We start from the raw sequence: 21,886 nt of genomic DNA on the forward strand, positions 1-21,886 counted from the left end.
TTCTTGATTATATTATGTTCTAACTCAGCATCATCCTGATATATTATTGATTTGCAAGGTTCCGTAATTCAATGATTATTCTGTCGTATTTTGAAAGCACTAAGATCGAAAAGATAAATTATACTTTAAATAACACTGTAACTTTTTTTTTTAAACACTGTAACTTTTTAAACAGACTGTCTTACTCATCTTTTGATCCCCAGAGTTCGGCACATATTAAACGCTCAATAAATAACTTGTTAGAATTTTGTAAACAATTCTTCATCTCTGAAGAGTGTAGCTTCTCATCAAAAGAATATTGAATTAAATTGAAAGTAAACTTGGGATTAGTTACATAGCTGAAAAGGAGCCAAAAAATTTTTCATAAATTAGATTTAAAATAATGTTTGGCCTTCTAGCCACCATTTAGTCTTATAATAAGGGCAATTTTCTTAGATATTTCAATATTTTAAACAGAAAAGTGTACTAGTTAACTTTCCATCTTGGTGACCAAAATGAGACTGTTTTTTCCAGTCCAGAAGTTTCCCAGAATACAGGATTGGTATCTAGAGCTGCGTTTACACGAGGACAAAGTTTCTATAAAGAATTTTCACACTGTCGTTCTGATATGGTGGCACCACTTGCAATAGGATGTGTTGTTTCTCACGTGTCGCTTCCAAGAACGTTAAGTTGACATTCTGAGGACCGTATTATCCACTGAGAAAGTGTAGTAGCATCAAAGTATTTGGAGTGTGTGGACAGTGGCCCCTTGGAAAGATCCTATCTAGGAAGAGGGGTGAAGTAAGGTAGCCAAAAGGCAATAAATAGGCAGCAATTAGAGTGATCCTGGTCTGTACTTTGTGAAAATAGCAGCACTGCATTTATTTAGGCTTTGCCTCCCTGCTCCTTCATGGCTCTTGCCTATATTATCCTGTTAGGAGGTGGTAGTCTTTGGTACCATGAAGTAAGTCTTTGACAACTTAGCCGTAGACCAGCCATTCTCAAAGTGTGGTCCAGGAACCCCTGGGTGTCCCTGCACCCTCCCAGAAGAGCACCTATGAGGTCCCTCCTTTTCTAACTACATTATCTCTTCGAGGCCAGATTTCCTTTGCATACTTTAACCAAAACAACACATGGCCAAAGATTGAATGCTGAAGTAGATACAAGAATCTGTCTTCTATTGTCAGAGATTAAAGAGATTTGCAAAACTGCAAAACACTACCAGTCTTCTCACCTTTTGGTTTGTTTTGGAAAGTCTAGGTACTTTTCATGAGGTATATATTTTATGTTACCAGGTAAGAAATGTGTCCTTTTAAAATAAAATTAGTAAACCTTTGTTTCTCAGTTTTATCTTCTAATATAGTCAGTAGTATAAGTTATAACCCTATGAGTCAAAAGCTGTTTGGGATTCTCAATAATATTTAAGAGTGGAAAGGGACCCAGAGACAAACAAGTTTGAGAAGCACTATGCAGGCAGAAGGCACTGTGGACGTTCTCTGGCCTGGTTTGTACGCTTAGCTTAGCTGCTGAAGCATTGATCAAATCAGGTCAATTTATGAGTTTAGGTCCTTTGTGACCAGTTATGTTCACTTGGCTCTCATGGTCATAGCCATGGCCAAGCAAGCTAAAAACTTAACTTTAAAAAAATTTTTAAATGGTAATTGTGGATGACATTAATTGAGGGCCATCTGTGTGCCAGGCTATTTCTAACTGCTTTGCATATATTATCTCCCTTAATCTTATCGACAGCCCTACAAGTTAAATTTTATCGCTATTCTCATTTTATAGATGAGGAGACTGAGCTACGGTGTGTTTAAGTATCTCATCCAGTGTCACACAGTTTGTAAACTGTAGAGCCAGATTCAGAACTGAGGCATTTTGGCTGCGAAGTCTGAATTCTGAAATCATCAAAATATATTGACTTGCTGATAGGAAGGGATGAATTACGTTAGATCTCACTCCAAACACTTAAAAAACACGTATGACATGCTATCCCTGACTTAGTACCTTTATCTTCTACATGAAGGGCAGCTCCTTAATTATGAGCCATCCTTCCCAGGATCCATGTAGTATGTCTTAGCCGTTAGATTATAATATAACTGGACATTTCAAAGTCTCCTACCATGTTGTAACTGCTTATGACTACACATTCCATTGGGTCCTTAACTTTGGAATAAAGTCTATTCTTACATGTTTCACTTTATATAGTAAAAAACAAAAACCCTTCTTTGTCTTTACCATGTGTTTTCATCGTACTTTTAAAAAGATCTTTGGGACATTGGGGCACCACTTGCTTTCTCTCTCTCTTCCCTTTTATTGCATTCAATGTAAAGATGTTACGTCTTTTTTTTTTTAATTAATTAATTTATTTATTTATTAGTTATATTTGGTTGCATTGGGTCTTCGTTGCTGCGCGAGGGCTTTCTCTAGTTGTGGTGAGCGGGGGCTACTCTTCATTGCGGTACGCAGGCTTCTCATTGCGGTGACTTCTCTTGTTGCGGAGCACGGGCTCTAGGCCGTGTGGGCTTCAGTAGTTGCAGCACGTGGGCTCAGTAGTTGTGGCTTGCAGGCTCTAGAACGCAGGCTCAGTAGTTGTGGCGCACGGTCTTAGTTGCTCCATGGCATGTGGGATCTTCCCGGACCAGGGCTCGAACCCGTGTCCCCTGCATTGGCAGGCAGGTTCCTAACCACTGTGCCACCAGGGAAGCCCCTGTTAGGTCTTTTAATTACAAATCTTGTCCTGGAAAAATGTAAATGTCACTTGAAGAATATTTAAGAATCCCATATCTAGCTAGCTAGCTAGCTTTGACTTCACTAGTAACTTAACCTTATTTTTAAATTTTATTCATTCATATAAGAACTTAGTTAGCTGTATCCTCACCAAGAGCTCCTAAGACCCTTTTGTTGATCATAGACTCAAGTAGAAATGAAAAGTTAAAATGGAAAAGGGCAATAGCATTTCAGTATATTGGTTTTAAAAAGAATCAGTATAAAATATCCTCCCTGCAAGGATCCTGAAAAAAGGCAGATAGTTTCATATACCAGCCAGGTTCCAGCTGCACCAGCTGGCACGCAACATTTTAGGATGCTAAATTCAAGAACCCTTCCTCTCACTAGCTAACGCCTCCTCTCCCTCTGGTATTGTAGGCCTCAGCCTTCAATTCCTCTGGGCTTTCAACCCCAGGCCTCTAATTATCTGACCAGGAAGCAAAGTCCAGCATATTGTGATTTCCTGGCTGATCCCCTCCATGTAAAGTACATTTATGCACTGGAAGAAAATAGTTATGTTTGCAACATTGTCTATCCACACTAAAAACCAAGCTATTTATTTCCTGATCTCAAAAAACAAAAAAAACAAAAAACTGTTGGGAAAATGTTCATCTCCTCGGTAAATACTTTCTCTTTTCTCCTGATACCTAGACCAATATTAGCTTATCACTGTTTTCAGTTGCTATATTTAAAATGTGAATAGTTCCCTGGATTAAATATTTTAGGACTTGTGCCAATACCTCCTACATAATAAGGATCCTTAGGTATGAAGCCCTGACGTCCTCGTTCTGATTCATAACATACCAAATAAATGGAAAAATCCCAAACATTTGATGTATTTTATATAATCCACCATGTGTGATGCCAGAAGTAACTGCTCTGTGTTTCCTAAATGGTAAGCAGCGATATCTTAGTATTACAAGGTGCGTTGCTAAGAGACTCTGCAATTTGTCGTCATCATTGTTGTTTAGCCAAGGTGTGCAACAACCTGGTATTTGCTTTGTAAATAAAGGTGCCCACGGACTCCCAGATTTTAACTGCATAATACTATACCACTGGGTCATAGAGCAGCTTCATCTGACGTCTAAAGAGACAAAGTTGTCTGTTGTTTTTAGCCCTCTTTGTCTGTGAGGCGTGGGGTCACCCTGGTGAGATGCATTGTTGTACCTGATAGCATCCTCAGGATGGCTGTGTAAGGGGAGTTGCAGTGTGCATGGGAGGTTGGGGATGGAGAGGTTGGACCAGGTGACCTTGGAAATCCCATTCATCTTAGGAGTCTGGCAGGAAAATCTTCAGCCAAGTCTTTTTCCCTAGTTCAAACCATAACACTGTGCACGAATTCATTCTTGCTCTTGAACCATGAGGTAGTGGGGAGAACATTAAATCCAGAAATCTTAAATTCTATTTTCAGCAATTTTCTAACTAATTAAGCAAATCGTGCCTGCTTTTGCTTCAGTTTCCTCTTTATACAGTAGAGATGATATGAGGTGACCTCTACCTAACGCACAAAAACAAGATGTGTGCAAAAAATAACAACAACAACAGAAATGTACCTTTTTTGTTGTTATTGTTAATACAAAGCAAAGCTATTTCTTAAGACTAAGATTTAATCATCCATATATTAAATCTTTGCTTACCAGTGTACTAGTTCAGGGCTATGTGTCCTGAGGTTTAGTAAATATTGTTGAGGTCAGTCAAGGGCACGTACATAAATGACACTCATGCTGTAACACAATTGTAAACGAAGGCGCAATGAGGTACATGTCAACTGATCTTTCCTGGGGTGGCGCAGCCTGCTCGTGTAAGACGGCCACTTCCCAAAGTGAACAGTGAAGTACAGATTATGCATCAAGTATTTTATAGGCAGCCTCACTCATGGGAGAGCAAAAACGAATTTCTTAAAAGACAAGTTCACATGGGAAATAATTGAGACAGATGAACTAGATCAAGCATAGCAAGAAAGGAGGAAGGGATGACTGATACTAAGAAATTTTAAGACCCCGAGTGGCTCTGTACTTTTTGTTCAGCACTCACTTTCTGCCTAACAAATGGAAAAAGGCATTTGGTCATACGTTTTAGAGAGCCTGACATCTACAAAACGGACACGTTACAAACCAACAGGAACAGCTAACTATTTTATGCAATCTTCCATTGCATTCTTGTTTTAAGTCAGTGGGGAAAATAATTCCCTGAAATAAGATGATTAAAATTTCCAAAAGGACTAAATCTTCCTCATAGTAATGTTCCATCTTTGTGAATGAATATAGAAAAAAAAAAAAAAGAAAATTCTCCAGGGCTGTTCTATATTCTGAATTGCTGAGCACTGAGAGAGCTGCGGATAGACTTGTTTTTTTCCAAACAATGTGTTACCGTTTCTCTAGTGCTTCTTTGTCCCAAGGGATAACCAGAAACATGTCCAAACATAGCAGAGATATCAAACAAGCCTGGTAATGAATATACCTGCGAAACAGACTTTGCAGAAATTATTTGTCCATCTGTGGCTATTTCCCAGGCTTACTTATTTATTTGGATCTTTATTGTTTCAGAATAACCAAAGATAAATATTTTACGAATCTTAAGGTAACATATCCCTGTGGTATACGTTCACTCTGAGGTGAGTCAAGACTGATTCACCCTGTCCTAAAATGTCCTTGAGTGGAATGAAGAGTTCATTTGGTTTGCGTTTAAAACTTCAAAAATATTTTGGATTGTGTGAAGTATTCTGGCTACAATAGAACTTTCATTAACACTTTTCCATTTTTGTTCACTGGGGAAATAAACCATTTATTTACCATGAGCTGTAAGAGTGCTTTCACATCATTTAGTATCAGGGAGCTTTTAGGGAAGGTGGGGACTCACCTGTCATTTAGTCAAATCATTCTACTCTATCAATTTCCTAACATTATTTATGGTTTCTACCTAACACATAATAGTGTTAGGACATAATCTGTGTCTACAGCACACTAAGAGAACTTGCAGCTTCTACTGTGTGAGGAAATTTATTTAAATGAAAGTTTTAAGTCCAAATGATTTGAAATTCTGCTCCAAGCTAGTACAAGTCAGGACAAAAGATTACTGTATTGCCCTCATGTTATTAAGACATAGAAAACTCTCCTCCCCTGACACATATGGTTTTATATCCCTTGGGAGGCAGGTGAAACTGGCTTTTTAAATCCTACTTTGTATTCTCAGAAAGTTTCAGACAAACTCAAATAAATCCTGTTCTGCAGCTGAATAGAATCAACCTTATGTTGAGAACTATTGGAAATACCCACTCGCCCACCACCGATAACTGACGTGCTTTTTTTTCTATGAGAAACATCTTTCCTCTCTGTATTTATTTTTATTTCTAATCAGTCTCCAGGAGAATTTTTAGGGCTCTGAATTCTGGGTGAGGAAAGATATCATAAGGGGCCTGTATTCTGGGTCTTCTTCTTGATGTAAACCAGATCGTAATAGATAGACTTGATGAGAGTGGATTTATCGGCATGGCAAGGTAAATCTGTAAAAAACAAACAAACAAACAAAAAACACTGCCTTTATAAAAACAAAAGCCTGCCAGCATTGTATTTATTTTTTTAAAGGATTCCCATTCCCCTCTCCCTAAAGATAAAGGTAGGAATGCTGTTTTGCCTTTCAGTTTCAGAGGAGCTACTGTGTGCAGACGCCCTGGCAGGTTTGAAATGTACAACAGCAGGGGCTTCCCTGGCACAGGTCCCAGTGAAAAGATGCTTACCATGCCTAACATGTGTTAGGGCACAGTGACCTCATTTTCAGGGATGAACTGACGTTTTGATAGTGGTGATTACAAATGTAGATAGCCTTTGGGAGCATTTTCCTTACTGGGTAAGCCCCCAGCCCCTTGTATTCCTCCTCTTCCCGCTTTATGGATGGAAAATGCTGGTTTATTTCCAATAACTAGGTAGCAGTTAAATAACAAAGAATGAAAACTTTTTTTTTTTTTTGGCTGTGTGGCGTGCAGGATCTTAGTTCCCTGACCAGGGATCGAACCTGTGTCCCCTGCAGTGGAAGCACAGAGCCCTAACCACTGGACCGCCAGCAAATTCCCAAAAAAGAATGAAATCTTAATAACCACAGGTCTTCCCTAAATAAAAGGTTTCAAGTTTTTCCAAATACTTGCCATGCAAAAGACACACACATAATTTCCTTTGTTTAATATCTCTATACCCCACCTCCAAACACACACCTAAAACGGATCTATTTGCTGACATAATACCCCTTTGGGGGGAAAAAAAGGAAAAACCAGTCTCCCCAAAGTCTGAGGTTTTTATTGACAGGAGGCAGACTGTTGCATGAAAGTCACAGTTGTTTGAAGTTGCGCAATTGGTCGCATTCTTTTGAAACTGGTCAGAAATTAGATCACTGTGTAAAATACCTATGAAATATCGGCACATAATATCATACTCTAAAGTCACTGGAAACTTTGAATGGGTACTATCTGAATGGTTATCATCCAGGGTATAAGCAGTGATTCTGCTCTAATCTAGTGAGAAAAAAATCTGTCCCTTGTCACTCTCTCCCCACCTCATGTGCTTGGAAGCACCATGGCCCCGTATCTGATCTCAAAGCCTGAAACGCAGAAGAATGTGACTCTCAAGTCACTTGATTTGTTTCCATTGAACATGGTTTTATTCCAGGTAAACACACTGGGTTTGGATTTTGAGAAGTTCCACAAAGCAGTTCCACGTCTATTTCAAAACTGTAATTGACACTGAAATCACTAATTAAGGAGCAATGCCATAGAGGATTTGGGGTTCTTGATAAGCAGGCCCTGACACTGTGTAAGTCTCCTTCCTGATTGAGAAGAATTTGCAAATCTGTATTACTTTATCCATCAAAAATTACTGCTAATGCTGCCAAGAAAAGCTTCATAGCTTTCATTTCTGCCTGTAAGTTTGCTTTAAAAAGGGGGGGCCACAGAAGAGTAAGAAAAAGGGGACGAGAGGCAAATATGAAAGCCAAAATTTACAAATTCAGCATTGAGAAATTAATCTTTTACATGAAATTAGAAGTTGGTCAGCAGACCTTCAAAAGGCCTCTCAAGCACTCCCTTCTTTTCTGTTCTATCTGCTGTCCCCTCCCCCAAATCTCCAAATCAATAGAGCCATATTTTTACAACAACCTAATTCAGTGGTGCCCGCCTCCATTTGTGTATTAGAATCACTTGAGTTGTGTTTATCAAAATGTCCCATCTCAGACAGTTGAATCTCTGGATGGGACCTAAGTGGTTTGACTGTTTCTTTTTAATCTTCCCCTGGAGATCCTTGAAGCATGGTGGATTGACAACCATTGACCTACAGATCTTTTTGTCTTCATTTCCCCCACCACACTCTAATCTGCCATCTTGTTGGGCTAAAATATAGATTTAATGATTCCTTTTCACTCTCTAAAACCCTCATTCTCTCCTGGTATCTTTAGGGTGAAGTTAAATCAGATTTATCTGCCATTCCAATCCTTCTGTGAACCTTTCCTTGGCTATTCTCCCCAGGGGACTGTCCTTTTCAGTAGAGATTGTCTATTCACCATTCTTTGAACCATTCCGTTTCTGAATCTCTGGCCACTGCTCCCTCCTTCTTGTCTCCACTGACTAAGTCCCCTGTTGAAGTCCTGCCGCCTCCTCTTACCTCTTTTCCCACCTATATCCAGGATGCAGAAATGCTTTTCTCAGGGAGCTTCTACGGGCTTTATCATCTGCTGCAGGTTCTTCTATGAATTCTCATTCCACGTGCTGCCTCCAGATCATTGAAAGCCATAACTGCATCCTTAAGGTAGAGGCCGAGTAGACATGACTCCTTAACTGCTGGGTATTGAACCCTTTATTGCGTATGAACTCTTAATCCTGGTGATGGAATAAACGACAGAACATCCACTTTGAAGATGTGTTTTAATAGTAAAGATATTTATGACTTCAAGACCCAGACTTGTGGATTTCACTTTCAGCACAACCTCCCAGTGAGGTAAACCATGTGGATTTAAGACAACAGTTTGATTGACTTTCTGGGTATGTCTGCATAAATACACTGGTACTGCCATTCACATTTATATTAGTACATCCAATATGACAATTTTGGAAAATTGTGCTCTTCCTGGGCCATATTTTCTGATGTGTGACCACAAACCAGTCAATGTGGTCTGTTGGATCTGGTCACCTAGATAAGAGATTATTACTTATGGAGATTTTTATTGGAAGAAGCTTTATTAGAGGTGTCTTAGAATCTTCTTGAGAAGTAGAAAGCATGGTCAAATAGAAGGCCTTTTATTTTTTAAGATAAAAAAATCTTTGTATTTTGGGGAAGCAGATGTCATTTTTAAATTTTTTTATTGCAGTGTAGTTGATTTACAACGTTCTTTTAGCTTCTGCTGTACAGCAAAGTGAATCAGTTACACATATACATTTATCCATTCTTTTTTAGATTCTTTTCCCATATAGGCCATTACAGAGTATTGAGTAGAGTTCCCTGTGCTATACAGCAGGTCCTTATTAGTATCTAATTTATATATAGTAGTGTGTATATGTCAATCCCAATCTCCCAATTTATCCCTCCCCCAATCCTTTCACCTTTGGTAGCCGTAAGTTAGTTTAGAAGGACTTTTTATATAGCAGTAGTTCTTGGGTTAATTTTTTTAAATGGTTAGCAGCCAGGAATCATAAAGTTATTCATATTTGTTAAACATTTGATTTTTACCTTAAGCCCCATAAATGTATCAATACATCCATTTGCCAAATGTGGGAGGTGAAGATGAAGACTCTTCTCTGAGCGCAGAGCCGCTGACTGGAGTCCAAGTCGTCCTCCCATGACTCCCCACACTTTTTCTGCGAGTCTCAGGTTCGCCGTCTTTAAAGGAAAGCTAGAAACTAACGTAATCTGACTTTAGAGTTTTTCCGAATCTTTCTGATTTGTATTTTCATCCTTTCCACTCATGTCATCTATATCTGACTCAGCAGCGACATTTTTAGGAACGTCTTTCTAATGAGTCTTTCCAAAGCATTTAATTTCGTTTTCATAAAAATACTCTTTCTCTATATACTGTTTCACAGCTTAAATAATACCTAATTAAGTTGCATGATGATAACATCTAGAACAACTGACATAAACATGGTAGAGGGAAAAAAACACAATTGACTACTTCTAGGAGCAGGTGGGTGTGGGAAAGGTCTCCTGTGTTTGGGCATCGGTCCTGTTGGACAGAAGGAATGGCGAGCAAGGGAGGGTGGTTAAAAGAACAGTTCCCACGCTCTAGCTGTACTTCCCTGGGTGTGACATCACACAGACCTGAATTTGAATTCTCGTTCCAATGGTATGTGGCTGCGGAAGATTATGCAGCTTCTTGAGCTTCTATCTTCTCATTGAAAGCACAGAAATATCAAATGTTGAGGATCGTGAAATAAGTTCATCCATGAGCAGTGTCTAGCCGAGTGCCTGCCTGCCTCTCCTGTGACTCTAAATAAATGTTGCTGCCGTTTCTTTCCTTCTTTTCTTAGTGAATCTAAGTTCCTTTTTGCTCTTTGATATCAGTCTGGAACATTTAGCCAAGGAAGGCATTAGATACTAGGGGTTAAGGCCAGAGCTCTAAAACCAGGTGGACGTGAGTTCTAATCCTGGCTCTGCCAGTTTCTGGAAGAATGCCCTTTGGAAAAGTTGCCTAACCTGACTTTTCTAATCTGTAAAATGTGGGTGATAATGGCACAGACTTCACAGACCACTGAGAATAAATATGTGGCAATCAGTGAACATGCCTTGTGTGTTATAAGTGCCCAGTGATTGTTAGTTACATTACCATATTATTAGATACAGGACACTTAAATGCCTTAAGTGTCCATTAGGCCACCAGAATGCAGACTTTACCTGCGTATTCTTTCTTTTTTTAAAAAAGTTCATTTTATTGAAGTATAGTTGATTTACAATGTTGTGTTAGTTTCTGGTGTACAGCAAATCGATTCAGATCTCATATTCTTTTCCATTATGGTTTATCACAGGATACTGAATATAGTTCCCTATGCTGTACAGTAGGACCTTGCTGTTTATCCATCCTATATATAATAGTTTGTGTCTGCTAATCCCAAACTCCCACTCCTTCCCTCCCCTACCTCCCACCCCGTTGGCAACCACAAGTCTGATCTTTGTGTCTGTGAGTCTGTTTCTGTTTCATAGATAAGTGCATTTGTGTCATAGTTTAGATTCCACATATAAGTGATATCATACGGTATTTGTCTTTCTCTTTCTGACTTTACCTGCAGATTCTCTCTGGCAGTTACGCCTAAAACAAAAACGTTGCTCCACTGGTGATCCCAGCAGGCATATTACAAATCAGGCCATGTGCCCAACGTGAATGAAGAAACCAGAATAAACTCAGACCCACTCCTTCATCTTCTCTTCAATTTTGGAGGAACTTCTAATTCTGTCACTAGACTCTTTCTTTGGTGAAATGAAGGGGGAGCAAGAGACTAGAGAGGATACGAAATAGACTTTTTTGTTCCCAATTAAGTTAGTGTAGGTTTTTGTTTCTCAAGGAACAGTTAGAGCACTGGACTCTGCAGGAGATGAGCAGATCTTCATTTAGCGTTTCCTGAGCGTCTGTCACGCGGAACTCGGCTCTGAGCAGGACGTGGACTTAGCCTAAAAGAGAATAGAGTCCATCTTGCGGCGACAGCTGGCATCTAAGCTGAACCAAGTGCTTTAGGAGTCTGGAGAAAGAAGGGGTCATGTCTGGTGTTTATCAGGGAGAATAGCAAAGATGCAGTGACATTGGAGCTGGGTCTAGGGTAGAGTGGATGAATCTCTTGGTGGGGGAGGGGAGCGGGGGGTGGCGGTGAGCATGACCGCTGAAGGGATGTCGTGGGTGATGTCACAGTGCTGGGGAATTATGGGGCCTGTTGAGAAATCATAAGCCTTTGTGGGATGGTCAGCTGTCTAGATTGCCTTCAAGATCAGTATTTGTGTTTTAATTCAGGCTGGAAGTGTTGGGGGCAGGTTTTCAAGGGCCTTAGAGACTATGCCATAGGAATTGATTGAATGCTATGGTTTAAAAGCAGAAACATTTTTACAAATGAAGCATGTTATCAAACATTAATATATAAACCAGATAAAAGTAGATCTACTTGGGCTGACACTGAAAATAGGCATATGGAACTCTGCTTACTTGGCCTTACTCTTTTTTTTTTTTCCTTTTTTTTTTTTAAATTTTTTATATATAGTTGATTTACAATGTTGTGTTAGTTTCAGGTGTACAGCAAAGTGATTCAGTTTTATATATACATATATTCATTCTTTTATATTTTATATTCATTCTTTTTCAGATTCTTTACCCATATAGGTTATTACAGAATATTGAGTAGAGTTCCCTGTGCAAAACAATAGGTCCTTGTTGATTATTTTATATATGGCAGTGTGTGTATGTTAATCCCAAGCTCCTAATTTATCCCTCCCACCCATGTTTCCCTTTGGTAACCATAAATTTGTTTTTGAAATCTGTGAGTCTGTTTCTGTTTTGTAAATAAGTTCATTTGTATCATTTTTTTTTTAGTTAGATTCCACATATGGATGATATCATATGATATTTGTCTTTCTCTCCGACTTCACATAGTATGATAATCTCTAGGTCCATCCATGTTGCTGCAAATGGCATTATCTCATTCTTTTTTATGGCTGAGTAATATTCCATTGTACATATGTACCACAGTATTTGTGGATATTTTCTTTATCCATTCATCTATTGATGGACATTTAGGTTGCTTCCATGTCCTGGCTTTTGTAAATAGTGCTGCAGTGAACAATGGGGTGCATGTATTTTTTCGAAGTATGGTTTTCTCCAGATATATGCTCAGGGGTGGGATTGCTAAATCATATGTTAGTGCTATACTCAGCCGTACTCTTGACCTCAGGATTCGTGAACCCTAGGGCTCCACAGAACCTCTGCTGTTGAGGAAAGAGCCTGGGCTTATTATCAAGCAGTTATGGGTTTCAGTTCTTGCTGCCTACTTATTAGCTGCATGACCTTGGGCAAGTCACTTACCTTTTAGGAAACTCAGTTTGTCACATTTGTAATGAAGATTCCTATCTTGATTGAATTGTTAAGAAATAAATAATAATAAAGCATGTATAATGATACAAAATAATATATATATAATGCTCAGTGAAGTCCCTGACCTGTAATAGACCCTTATTAATATGCAGCTATCATCCTTGTCCTAATTTTCTCAGAGCTCTCAGTGGCTCCTCACACATTCTTGAATAGTGTTCAGTGCTTCTGGAATATTCAGCTAGAGACAGCGAGCTGACTACTACCTCCTGGAGGTTTTTAGACGGATCTGGGCGTCACATGGCTAGGGCCCAAACTGGGCAAGTAGCAGGGTGAATTAAAAAAAAAAAAAAAGATTAAGTGTATTTCCAGCTGTAAAAAAAAGTGAAGATGTTAGGATAATGATAAAAATAAGTCTTTTGAAGTATACTGTGAACTGGCACAAAGGTAAGGGATCTTTAGAGGTGAAAAGTGACATGAAATCAAGGACCAGTTTTACTTGGCTGCATAGACACAGGACATGGGAGACCAAGGTGGACAGTCTCGTGAAAGCCTTCCAATAAGCTGGACCCCAAAGGGTGTAGCTCCCAATATAAAAGGTGGCCAGGAAATAAATCCACCACATAGAAGAATAGAGCAAAAACTTGCCTGTCTCAATTTGTTACCAGATAGAAAGACAAAAATCTCCCCTGAGAATTTGTAACCACAAGGAATCCCTCATATCCATACCAGTTTGAGGTCTAAATTTATCTATTTTTGTTTTTGTCTTTAAAACAAAAACAAAAAGCCCTCAAGGCAAGCATTTATTTCAGAAATAATCTTGGGTTGATAGTGCCTCTAGGCAACTGACAGACACAATCTAAAATTCCTCTTTGGCAGATGGCACTGTTAACCCAAACCTTAAAGTGTTCCCAAAGATTAATTTCTAAGGAGTATGAGCTCACAATCAATCATCACAAACTACAGAAAGTGTAAATTGCTACCATCACTCTGGAAAACAATTTGTCATTAACTAGTTAAGTTGAATGAGTACATACCCAATGACCCAGCATTTATGATCCTAGGTATATACCTTAGTATCTTGCCTGTGTGTACCAGGACTGATGCCATAATGTTCATGGCAGCACCGTTCATAGTAGACTGAAACCAGGAACGGCACAGTTAACAACTCCACAGTGGATAGATTCTGTTATAATCACATAATGAAATCTTCTTGCAGCAGCAGTGATAAATCTACTGCAGTTACACATGTCAACAAGGATGACTAACACAGCATTAGACAAAAGGAACATGTCACAGAAAGATATATAATGTATGATTCTACTTATAGAGAGTGCTAAGATAGCCAATTACATCATATTTGGCTTATTAAGGTTTATGTAGATGTTAAAACTATAAAGAAAGTCATGAGAATGATTAACTAGAACAGAGGATGCCTTTGGAGAGCCAATCAAGGAAGGGCTCATTGGAGGTCTACAAAGCTGCTTGTAACTTTGATTCTTGAGCTGACCAGGTATGTGGGTATTGCTTTTACGATTTTTCTTTAAACTGTTCATATATGTTTTATGCAGTCTTTTGTATGTATGATACACATTCTGATAAGCACTTTTTAAAAGGAAGATGGAAACTGTAAAAGCTTCCAGTGACAGAATATTTGATAGGATTCATGTGTGTAACTTTCTGGGAGGGTTTGAGGGGAAGAATGAAGAAGAAAGACGTAATTAAAGATTCACGCCTCTCAACACAAGAAAAAAAAAATTATAGCTATGTACAGTGATGGATGTTAACTAAACTTATTATGGTGATCATTCTCAATACATACAAAGATCAAGTCATTGTACACCTGAAACTAATATAATGTTATATGTCAGTTATACCTCAATTAAAATAAAAAAGATTGACACCAAAGTTGCATGCCTGAGGGGTTAGGATAATCTTGGGACCCTTAAATCGAAATAAGGAGATCAAGGGAGTTTATTACTCACATCTCTGCCATGAGTACTTAGTTGCAGTGACAGAAATGTGTTCTCAGTAAATGTTTGTTGTTGCTATTGAGGTGAGGAAATTGTGAGACATGGAAATGGAAATGTTTTAGGATAGATACAGATGGGCACAATGTAGATATAGAGTGTTCGGCGTAAAAAGAATTGTGGAAGTCGTGATAGTGATGAAATCACTTTGGGAAGGAACACAGGAAGGAAAGAAATGTGAGATCTGAAAATGGAAAAGGCCCATTTTTCAGTGATGGGTTGAGGCAGTGAAGAACACAAAGGTGTGAACAAAGAGTTGAGAGAAGCTAAAGGGAAGATGTTGAAGAAAGAGAAGGTGATCAGTACTGTCCAATGATTCAACATTCAGAGGCGAGAATTATAATTAAGTAATGGGATTTGATGATTGGAAGGTTATTGGTGATTGCATACAGAGACTTTATTGATTAGTGTGAGACGCCATATTGCTAGGGACTCAAAGGTGAGTTATCAGTAGTATTAAGGATATAGAAGCAGTGAGACTAACCTAAACCAATCCTTCAAAACGTTTGATATTCACAGAATGATTTTAAAATAAAATAATAATCATTTATTGAGTGCTTGCTATGCACTCACCCTGTTAATTACCCTACATGAACTAATTTCATTCTAATAGTGGATTAGTTTATCACCATTTGACAGCTGAGAAAACTGAAGCACACATATGTTAAGATACTTGCCACAGGTAGCACTGCTAGTAAGTGGAGTTGTTGGGATACAGACCAATTAACCAGTCTACCACACTGAGAAACAGACATGCCTTGCAAAGGGTGCTAGGTAGAAGACTGGAAGGAAAGAGGCTTTTTGATTGTATGTGTGTAGTCTGTTTGTTTGTTTGCTTTAGGTTTAAGAAACATCTGAGTATATTGGTAGGCAGGGAACAGGACACCAGGAGAAAAAAAGAACCTGAAGCTTACAGGAAGGGTCATCTTCCCTTCACGTGGTTCCCAGATAGTTGGGAAGATGAGATATAGGAAAAGGATTGGAGAATTGGTAGATCAGGTATTAATAGGCCTCAGAGACTGCTCCCTGTTGTTTAGAGGCAGTGGAGCAAAGCTCTGTGATGTACTCACTGAGTCGCCACTCTGCATTTCTTCTGGCGAGCTACTCTTAACCTGATCTTGAGCCTTGAACTCAATGAAGGGATTGTGCCCCCGCGGGGACGTACCGGAAGTATTGCCTAGATAGTTAATTCGATGGATGAATGAACAGACGGACGGATTGATTGATGGAAGATGAATGAACTAATTAACCAAGAGTTACTGGGCATAGGCTATTGACCAAATATTTATTAAGCCCTTTCTTAAAGTAGTGATTAACAGCCTAGACTCTGGAGTCAGACTCTCTGAATGTATTCCCTGCCACTCACAAGCTGTGTGTCTCTGCGAAAGTCATTCATTCTATAGCTCGGTTTCCTCATCTATAAAATGGAGCTAGTAATGCTTACTTGCATTCGTTTCTTAGGGCTTCCATAACAAGCCATCACAAACTAAGTGGCTTAAAACAATGGAATGTATTCTCAGAATTCCCTGACAGTCCAGTGGTTAGGACTCAGCGCTTCCACTGCTGTGGCCCAGGTTCAATCCCTGGTTAGGGAACTAAGATCCCGCAAGCTGCACCGGACACAGCAAATAAATAAATAAGGGACTTCCCTGGCAGTCCAGTGGTTAAGACTTCGCCTTCCACTGCAGTGGGTTCAGGTTCGATCCCTGGTCGGGGAGCTAAGATCCCACATGCCTTGCAGCCAAAAAACCAAAACATTAAACAGAAGCAATATTGTTGCAATATTGTAACAACTTCAATAAAGACTTTAAAAATGGTCCACATCAAAAAAATCTTTAAATAAATAAATAGATAATCAATCTTTCACAGTTCTGGAGACCAGAGGTCCAGAATCAAGGTGTCCTCAGTGCCACACTCCCTCCAAAGGCTCTAGGGGATAATTCTTCCTTGTCTTTTCCGGTTTCTGGTGGCTCCTGGCAGTCCTTGTCTTGTGGCAACAATACTCCAGTCTCTTCCTCCATCTTAACATGGTTTCTCTTATGTGTCTGTGTCTCCTCCTCTTTTTTTTTAATTGAGATATAATTGATATATAGCACTATATTAGTTTCAGGTGTACAACATAATGATTCTATATTTGTATACCTTCTCTTGTTATTAGGACATCAGTCATTGGATTTAGGGCCCATTCTAATCCAGTATGACCTCATCTTAAATAATTATATCTGTAAAGGTCCTATTTCCAAACAAGGTCATGTTCTGTAGTTCCAAGTAGACATGAATTTGGGGGGAGGGGCAGCATGATTCAACCCCACTATACTACTTCATGGAAATATTATAAGGACTAAGTTAATATAAATACTTATACAATTATTACATATTATTTTAAGTGACTAATGATATAATCAAGTGCCAATAATATAATTAAGTTAATCTAAGTGCTTGTAATAGTATGTAGCACATAGTCAGAGGTATGAAGTATTAGTTATTCCTGAGGTTGGCACTCAAGAAATGCTTATTTTTTTTCCAATCACTGCTTTTTGCTGAATAATACCAATATTCAGTACAGGTGCAAATTCTGAGTTAGTAGGTTAATTTATAATGATGTTTGATTCTATCCTTGAAAAACTTTCCTTGAAAAACACACAAGGTTCATATTTCTTTCCTGTCTAATAAAATTACTAAGTAGACAAGACATCAAAGTGGCAAAAGACACTTTCATCTTCCAAGTTCTTCCTTCAGATTTTCATCATCTCGGGGGGGGAAAAGAAATGATGACCAACTTACTCATATTCATTTTGTACCAACTAACTCCGTAGGCAATGGCCTCCTCAGTATGACTTTCCATGTGACAGCTCTCAGCCTCTCATGGGACCTAATTTCCTTCCATAGTAATTTGTCTACAATTGGCTTTAAAGCGACATTGTTTGGATAGAATGTTCCAGATTAAAAACAGGCTGTAGCCTGTGTTAAGAGTAACCCCTAGTTACTTGATGGAATGATAGCTAAGAGATGCAACACATTGATATTAAGCCTACTACAAAATATTGTATATATTTTTAACGTTAAGGAAATAAACAACAGTATGTAGGTACTATAGGCAGAATCTGAAAAAAGAAAAAAATGAAGACGCCATTATTTATCCTGTCAATGAAGCAGCACAGTTTGGGAAAGTATAAGGGTGCGATGAAGGCCAGTGAGTGTTCATTGGTACCACATCTGTTTTTTTCCCCACCATACAGCCAGATGTTGGCATGACTAGTTCAAAATTGATGTTCAACAAATATCTGTGGAAGGAAGATGTGGTTGCGTGGCTTGCAGGTGGTTGAGACCAGAAGGAAGATCTTGGTTCTTTGTCTGCGGGCTGTAATAATTGCATTTCCTAAGTTGTCATGTTTCTTCAAGGCAGTCTTCATTTCCCTCTTCCTGCTTTTTCTTTGTATTTTCTTCTTTCTCTCCCTAGACTTTTTCGTTGAAGTACAAGCAGTGGCTGATTATTATGTATTGGTGTATTGGACATGTCTGCACGTAACAGAGGGCCGGGAGAAATGAAGAAAATAAATCTTTGTCCTTTTTCTTCTTCCTAAAGTTCTCAGGTGATAAATTAGCTACCTCAGAGAATTATTTGATACCAGGGTTATTGGCTGAAATAGATATAGGGAGGGTATCCACCAGAGAATGCTTTATCATTAGAGTAGGTGTTCTGAAACCTAAATCTGTGAGCAGGCTTAGCAATCCTGAGCTGTATGAAATAGCGTGGAAATTGTGTTTGCATATGCATGTTTGATGTGTGTATGCAGGTTTGATGTGTGTATGCAGATTTGATGTGCGTATGCAGATTTGGAGTATGTATGCAAATTTGGTGTATGTATGCAGATTTGGTATGTGTATGCATATATGTGCAATTGTTGAAGGAAAGGAATTTATCCGTTAACTTTTGTTAGTCTCAAAAGAATCTGAGCTCCAAATAGGTACGCAACCACTGAATTAGAAGATTTGGCTTATATTGTCTGTATTTTGTTTTGCTTTAGAATTTCTGGTAGGAAAATTCTGAGAAAATGTGGGAGAAAAATGACAGTATATAGCAACACCAAACCTTTTCAGATCTGGAATCAATTCAGGGGCTTTCCTTGAATTCTGACACCTCTTTTTGAACTTCTTTGGCTGCTGTTTTTGTGTACTCAAAGTCAGGGTTTGGGGTGCTTACTTAACTCGCAGTTATTATCTTTGGCTGTTGAAATATCCAGGCAGACTAATGTCATTTGTTTCCAGAGCAGCATCAGAGCCCTTCTGGGCAAATTCCCTGATAAGTCACTGAGCTGGCACAAAGAAGATGGTATTTTATGGTACAATGACCCATCTTTGCATAGCTAATTTATTTCTAACTGAACTTACAAACCAAACAAAAACTAACCTTCTCCAAGTACCAAAGCTGTTTAAAGACTGAATTTTATTTTTCTTTACATTTCTGGAAACTTTGGTTTGTTCTTTGTCTGATTTGAACCAAATCTGTTGTCTTCCTCTTACTTAACTCTCTGCCCTGATTAAATGATCTGCATGCTTGACTCAAATCCCAATTTTACTTTAGCAGCACCTACATGTGTTCCCAGATACCCAACTCATGGCTCAGTTTATGCTCTCTGCTGTTCAGCTTTGTATCATAGTAACTTAAGTAACTGCTGTTGTTGTTGTTAATAAAGCCTCCTGTATTGTTCCAGGAAATAATCAGTTATTTCCACATAATTTACTTATTTGTTGATTCATTCATTCACAAAACATTTATAGGCACCTGCTGTGTGCCAGGGATGCTTCCAGCTGTAGAGGAAAGAGAAAGGTGGATGTTATACATATAGTCACTGCCTTGTGCTAGGTCAAGGCATATGGCAATGCAGGCAAGCCAAAGATTTAAGACTTTTGAAACCTACAATCTTTCAGCAAATTGGTTTACCATTTATTTAGAGCAATGGTTCTCAACAGGGGCGGTTTTACCCTTCACCCCGGGAAACTTGGAGACATGAAGACATTTTTGGTTGTCACAAATAGGAGATTCTACCTGGTTGGTAGATGCTGGGAATACTGGTGAACATAGACACTGAACAGGACTGTCCCCATATCAGAGAATTATCTGGATCAAAATGCCAATAGTGCTGAGATTAAGAAGCCCTAATTTAGAAGAAGCAGTACTCCTTCAGAGAGAGGCATACTGCTGTACATGGGAAGGGAGGAGACCCTGAAGACAGTGCCCTTTTTCTTTGAGGTCTTGAGCAAGTCAACTCAGCTGAATTGACCCGCACCAGAACCAAAGATCCTTCTGAGGGATGGGATTTCCTTCATCTCAGGTACATTTCCAGGGTTGAATTAGTATTCCTCAAAGATTGGCATCTTGGTGGCTTTCCAGTTGCCTACCCCTTAAATCTGCCTCTGCTTGTTCTTAAAGGGCTTACAGTTTAGGGAGGAAGAAGGCCAGGTATACCAAAAACTGTGATAACTGGGTGATAAATACCAAGAGGGCTCAATGAAATCAGTGCCTTGGGAGCACTGAGCAATTAAGCTCTGCCTGGCGGTCTGGGAAGCCTTTACAGATGAGGTGGTAAGTGAATGGGAGTTTGAAGGACGTAGTTGGCAAATGGCTGAAAGAAGACACTTTCCTCTTTTAAGCCATACCCTGCGTGATTGCATTTATAACCAGTGATGTTTTGGGCGGCCCTTTCAAGAAAATCTGCTTCTGTATTGTTTTACGTGGAACAAGATTCCTTTACAAATTGTGCAGACTCAACTTTGCAGTCTTTCTTCTCATCACCTTCTTTCTATTAAAAATTTCATTAGTAGATGATTTCAGCTGCGTAATTGTAGGTATTAGAGTTTAGCAGTAGTTCAGAGTTGGATGCTTTCAGTGAATGAACTACAGACTTGGCTTTTGTTGTTTTAAAAATGTGTATATATTTCTTTGTTTGAACCTTCTAATGCTTTTGATAAAGTTTTCTGCAGGCTGTGGATTTAGCTAGCTTGAACATATGTGGAAAGTATGCTTCACAAACTGTGTAGACATTTATAAATGAATGCTTTTCAGATACAGTCTATGTTCCAACACATGGCTATGTCCTGCAGGAAAATTCAAGAGAACATCATTACCCACAAATTCCTGTTAAACTAGTGTGACATTAAATGTATTCGTGAAGCTATTAATTGAAAAGTTGGCGGACACTAAATGTATCTGTGAAGCTATTAATTGAAAAATTAGAGAGATACAAAAGAATGGAGTAGATGTTAAATTTCTTTTTTTTTAATTATATGAGTTTCAGGTGTAGCCTTATAGTTCAACATCTGTATAATTAAATTTCTGATTAAAGAGAACAGTGAGGTTTATAATAATGTAACTACCAGAAAGTTACAGGATTTTTCTTAACTTTCATGAAATTGTATGTTGATTTAACGTACCTACACATCATGGGAAATTTTCTCTTTCGGTTCAGAATCAGTTATGACATCACAGAAGGGGTAACTTTATACACTTGAAACTAACTTTGGAAGAATTTGTTCTTTTCCTGGTGACTTTATGAAGACCTTTTATTAGTGTTTTCATGTTAGAAATAAAATAGTTCAATTGAAAAAAATCTCAGTTTTACTTTCTTTTTAGTTTGGACAGTAATTTTGGGTAGTTAGCAACATGCATATTAGTTTCCTTTTTTCATCAACACGTTCTTTCTTTTTTATTCAGTCGGATGCCAATGCAAGTTACTTAAGAGCAGCTCGAGCCGGACACTTAGAAAAGGCCCTTGACTACATAAAAAATGGAGTCGACATCAACATTTGCAATCAGGTTAGTTGTGGTGATTGTTGTTGTTATTTAAGTTTTTATTTTATTTATTTTTATATTTTATTTTTTATTTTTTTATTTTTTAACATCTTTATTGGAGTATAATTGCTTTACAATGGTTATTTAAGTTTTTAGATAAAATTTTAAAAATCCAAACTTTAAACTCCTTAAATCATTCGTTAGATATTACCAAGACTTTCTCTTTTTTCCCAGTGTTTTCTATTAAATGTCACCAGCTTGAATTATCAAGTTA

General features: G+C 38.4%; 1 protein-coding gene across 9 annotated transcripts in view; it reads left to right on the top strand.

Annotated features, from left to right (window-relative positions):
- The window catches only part of ANK3 (ankyrin 3), a 685,538-nt gene that overhangs the window by 433,080 nt on the left and 230,572 nt on the right, over positions 1-21,886 (top strand). For all 9 annotated transcript variants that reach the window (XM_061181623.1, XM_061181653.1, XM_061181663.1 and 6 more), the window contains exon 3: positions 21,535-21,636. In XM_061181623.1, the coding sequence (XP_061037606.1) occupies positions 21,535-21,636 (102 nt within the window). The remainder of the gene's footprint in view (positions 1-21,534; positions 21,637-21,886) is intronic.

This window comes from Eubalaena glacialis, chromosome 1 (assembly GCF_028564815.1).
Source record: "Eubalaena glacialis isolate mEubGla1 chromosome 1, mEubGla1.1.hap2.+ XY, whole genome shotgun sequence".
NCBI classification, from domain to species: Eukaryota; Metazoa; Chordata; class Mammalia; order Artiodactyla; family Balaenidae; genus Eubalaena; species Eubalaena glacialis.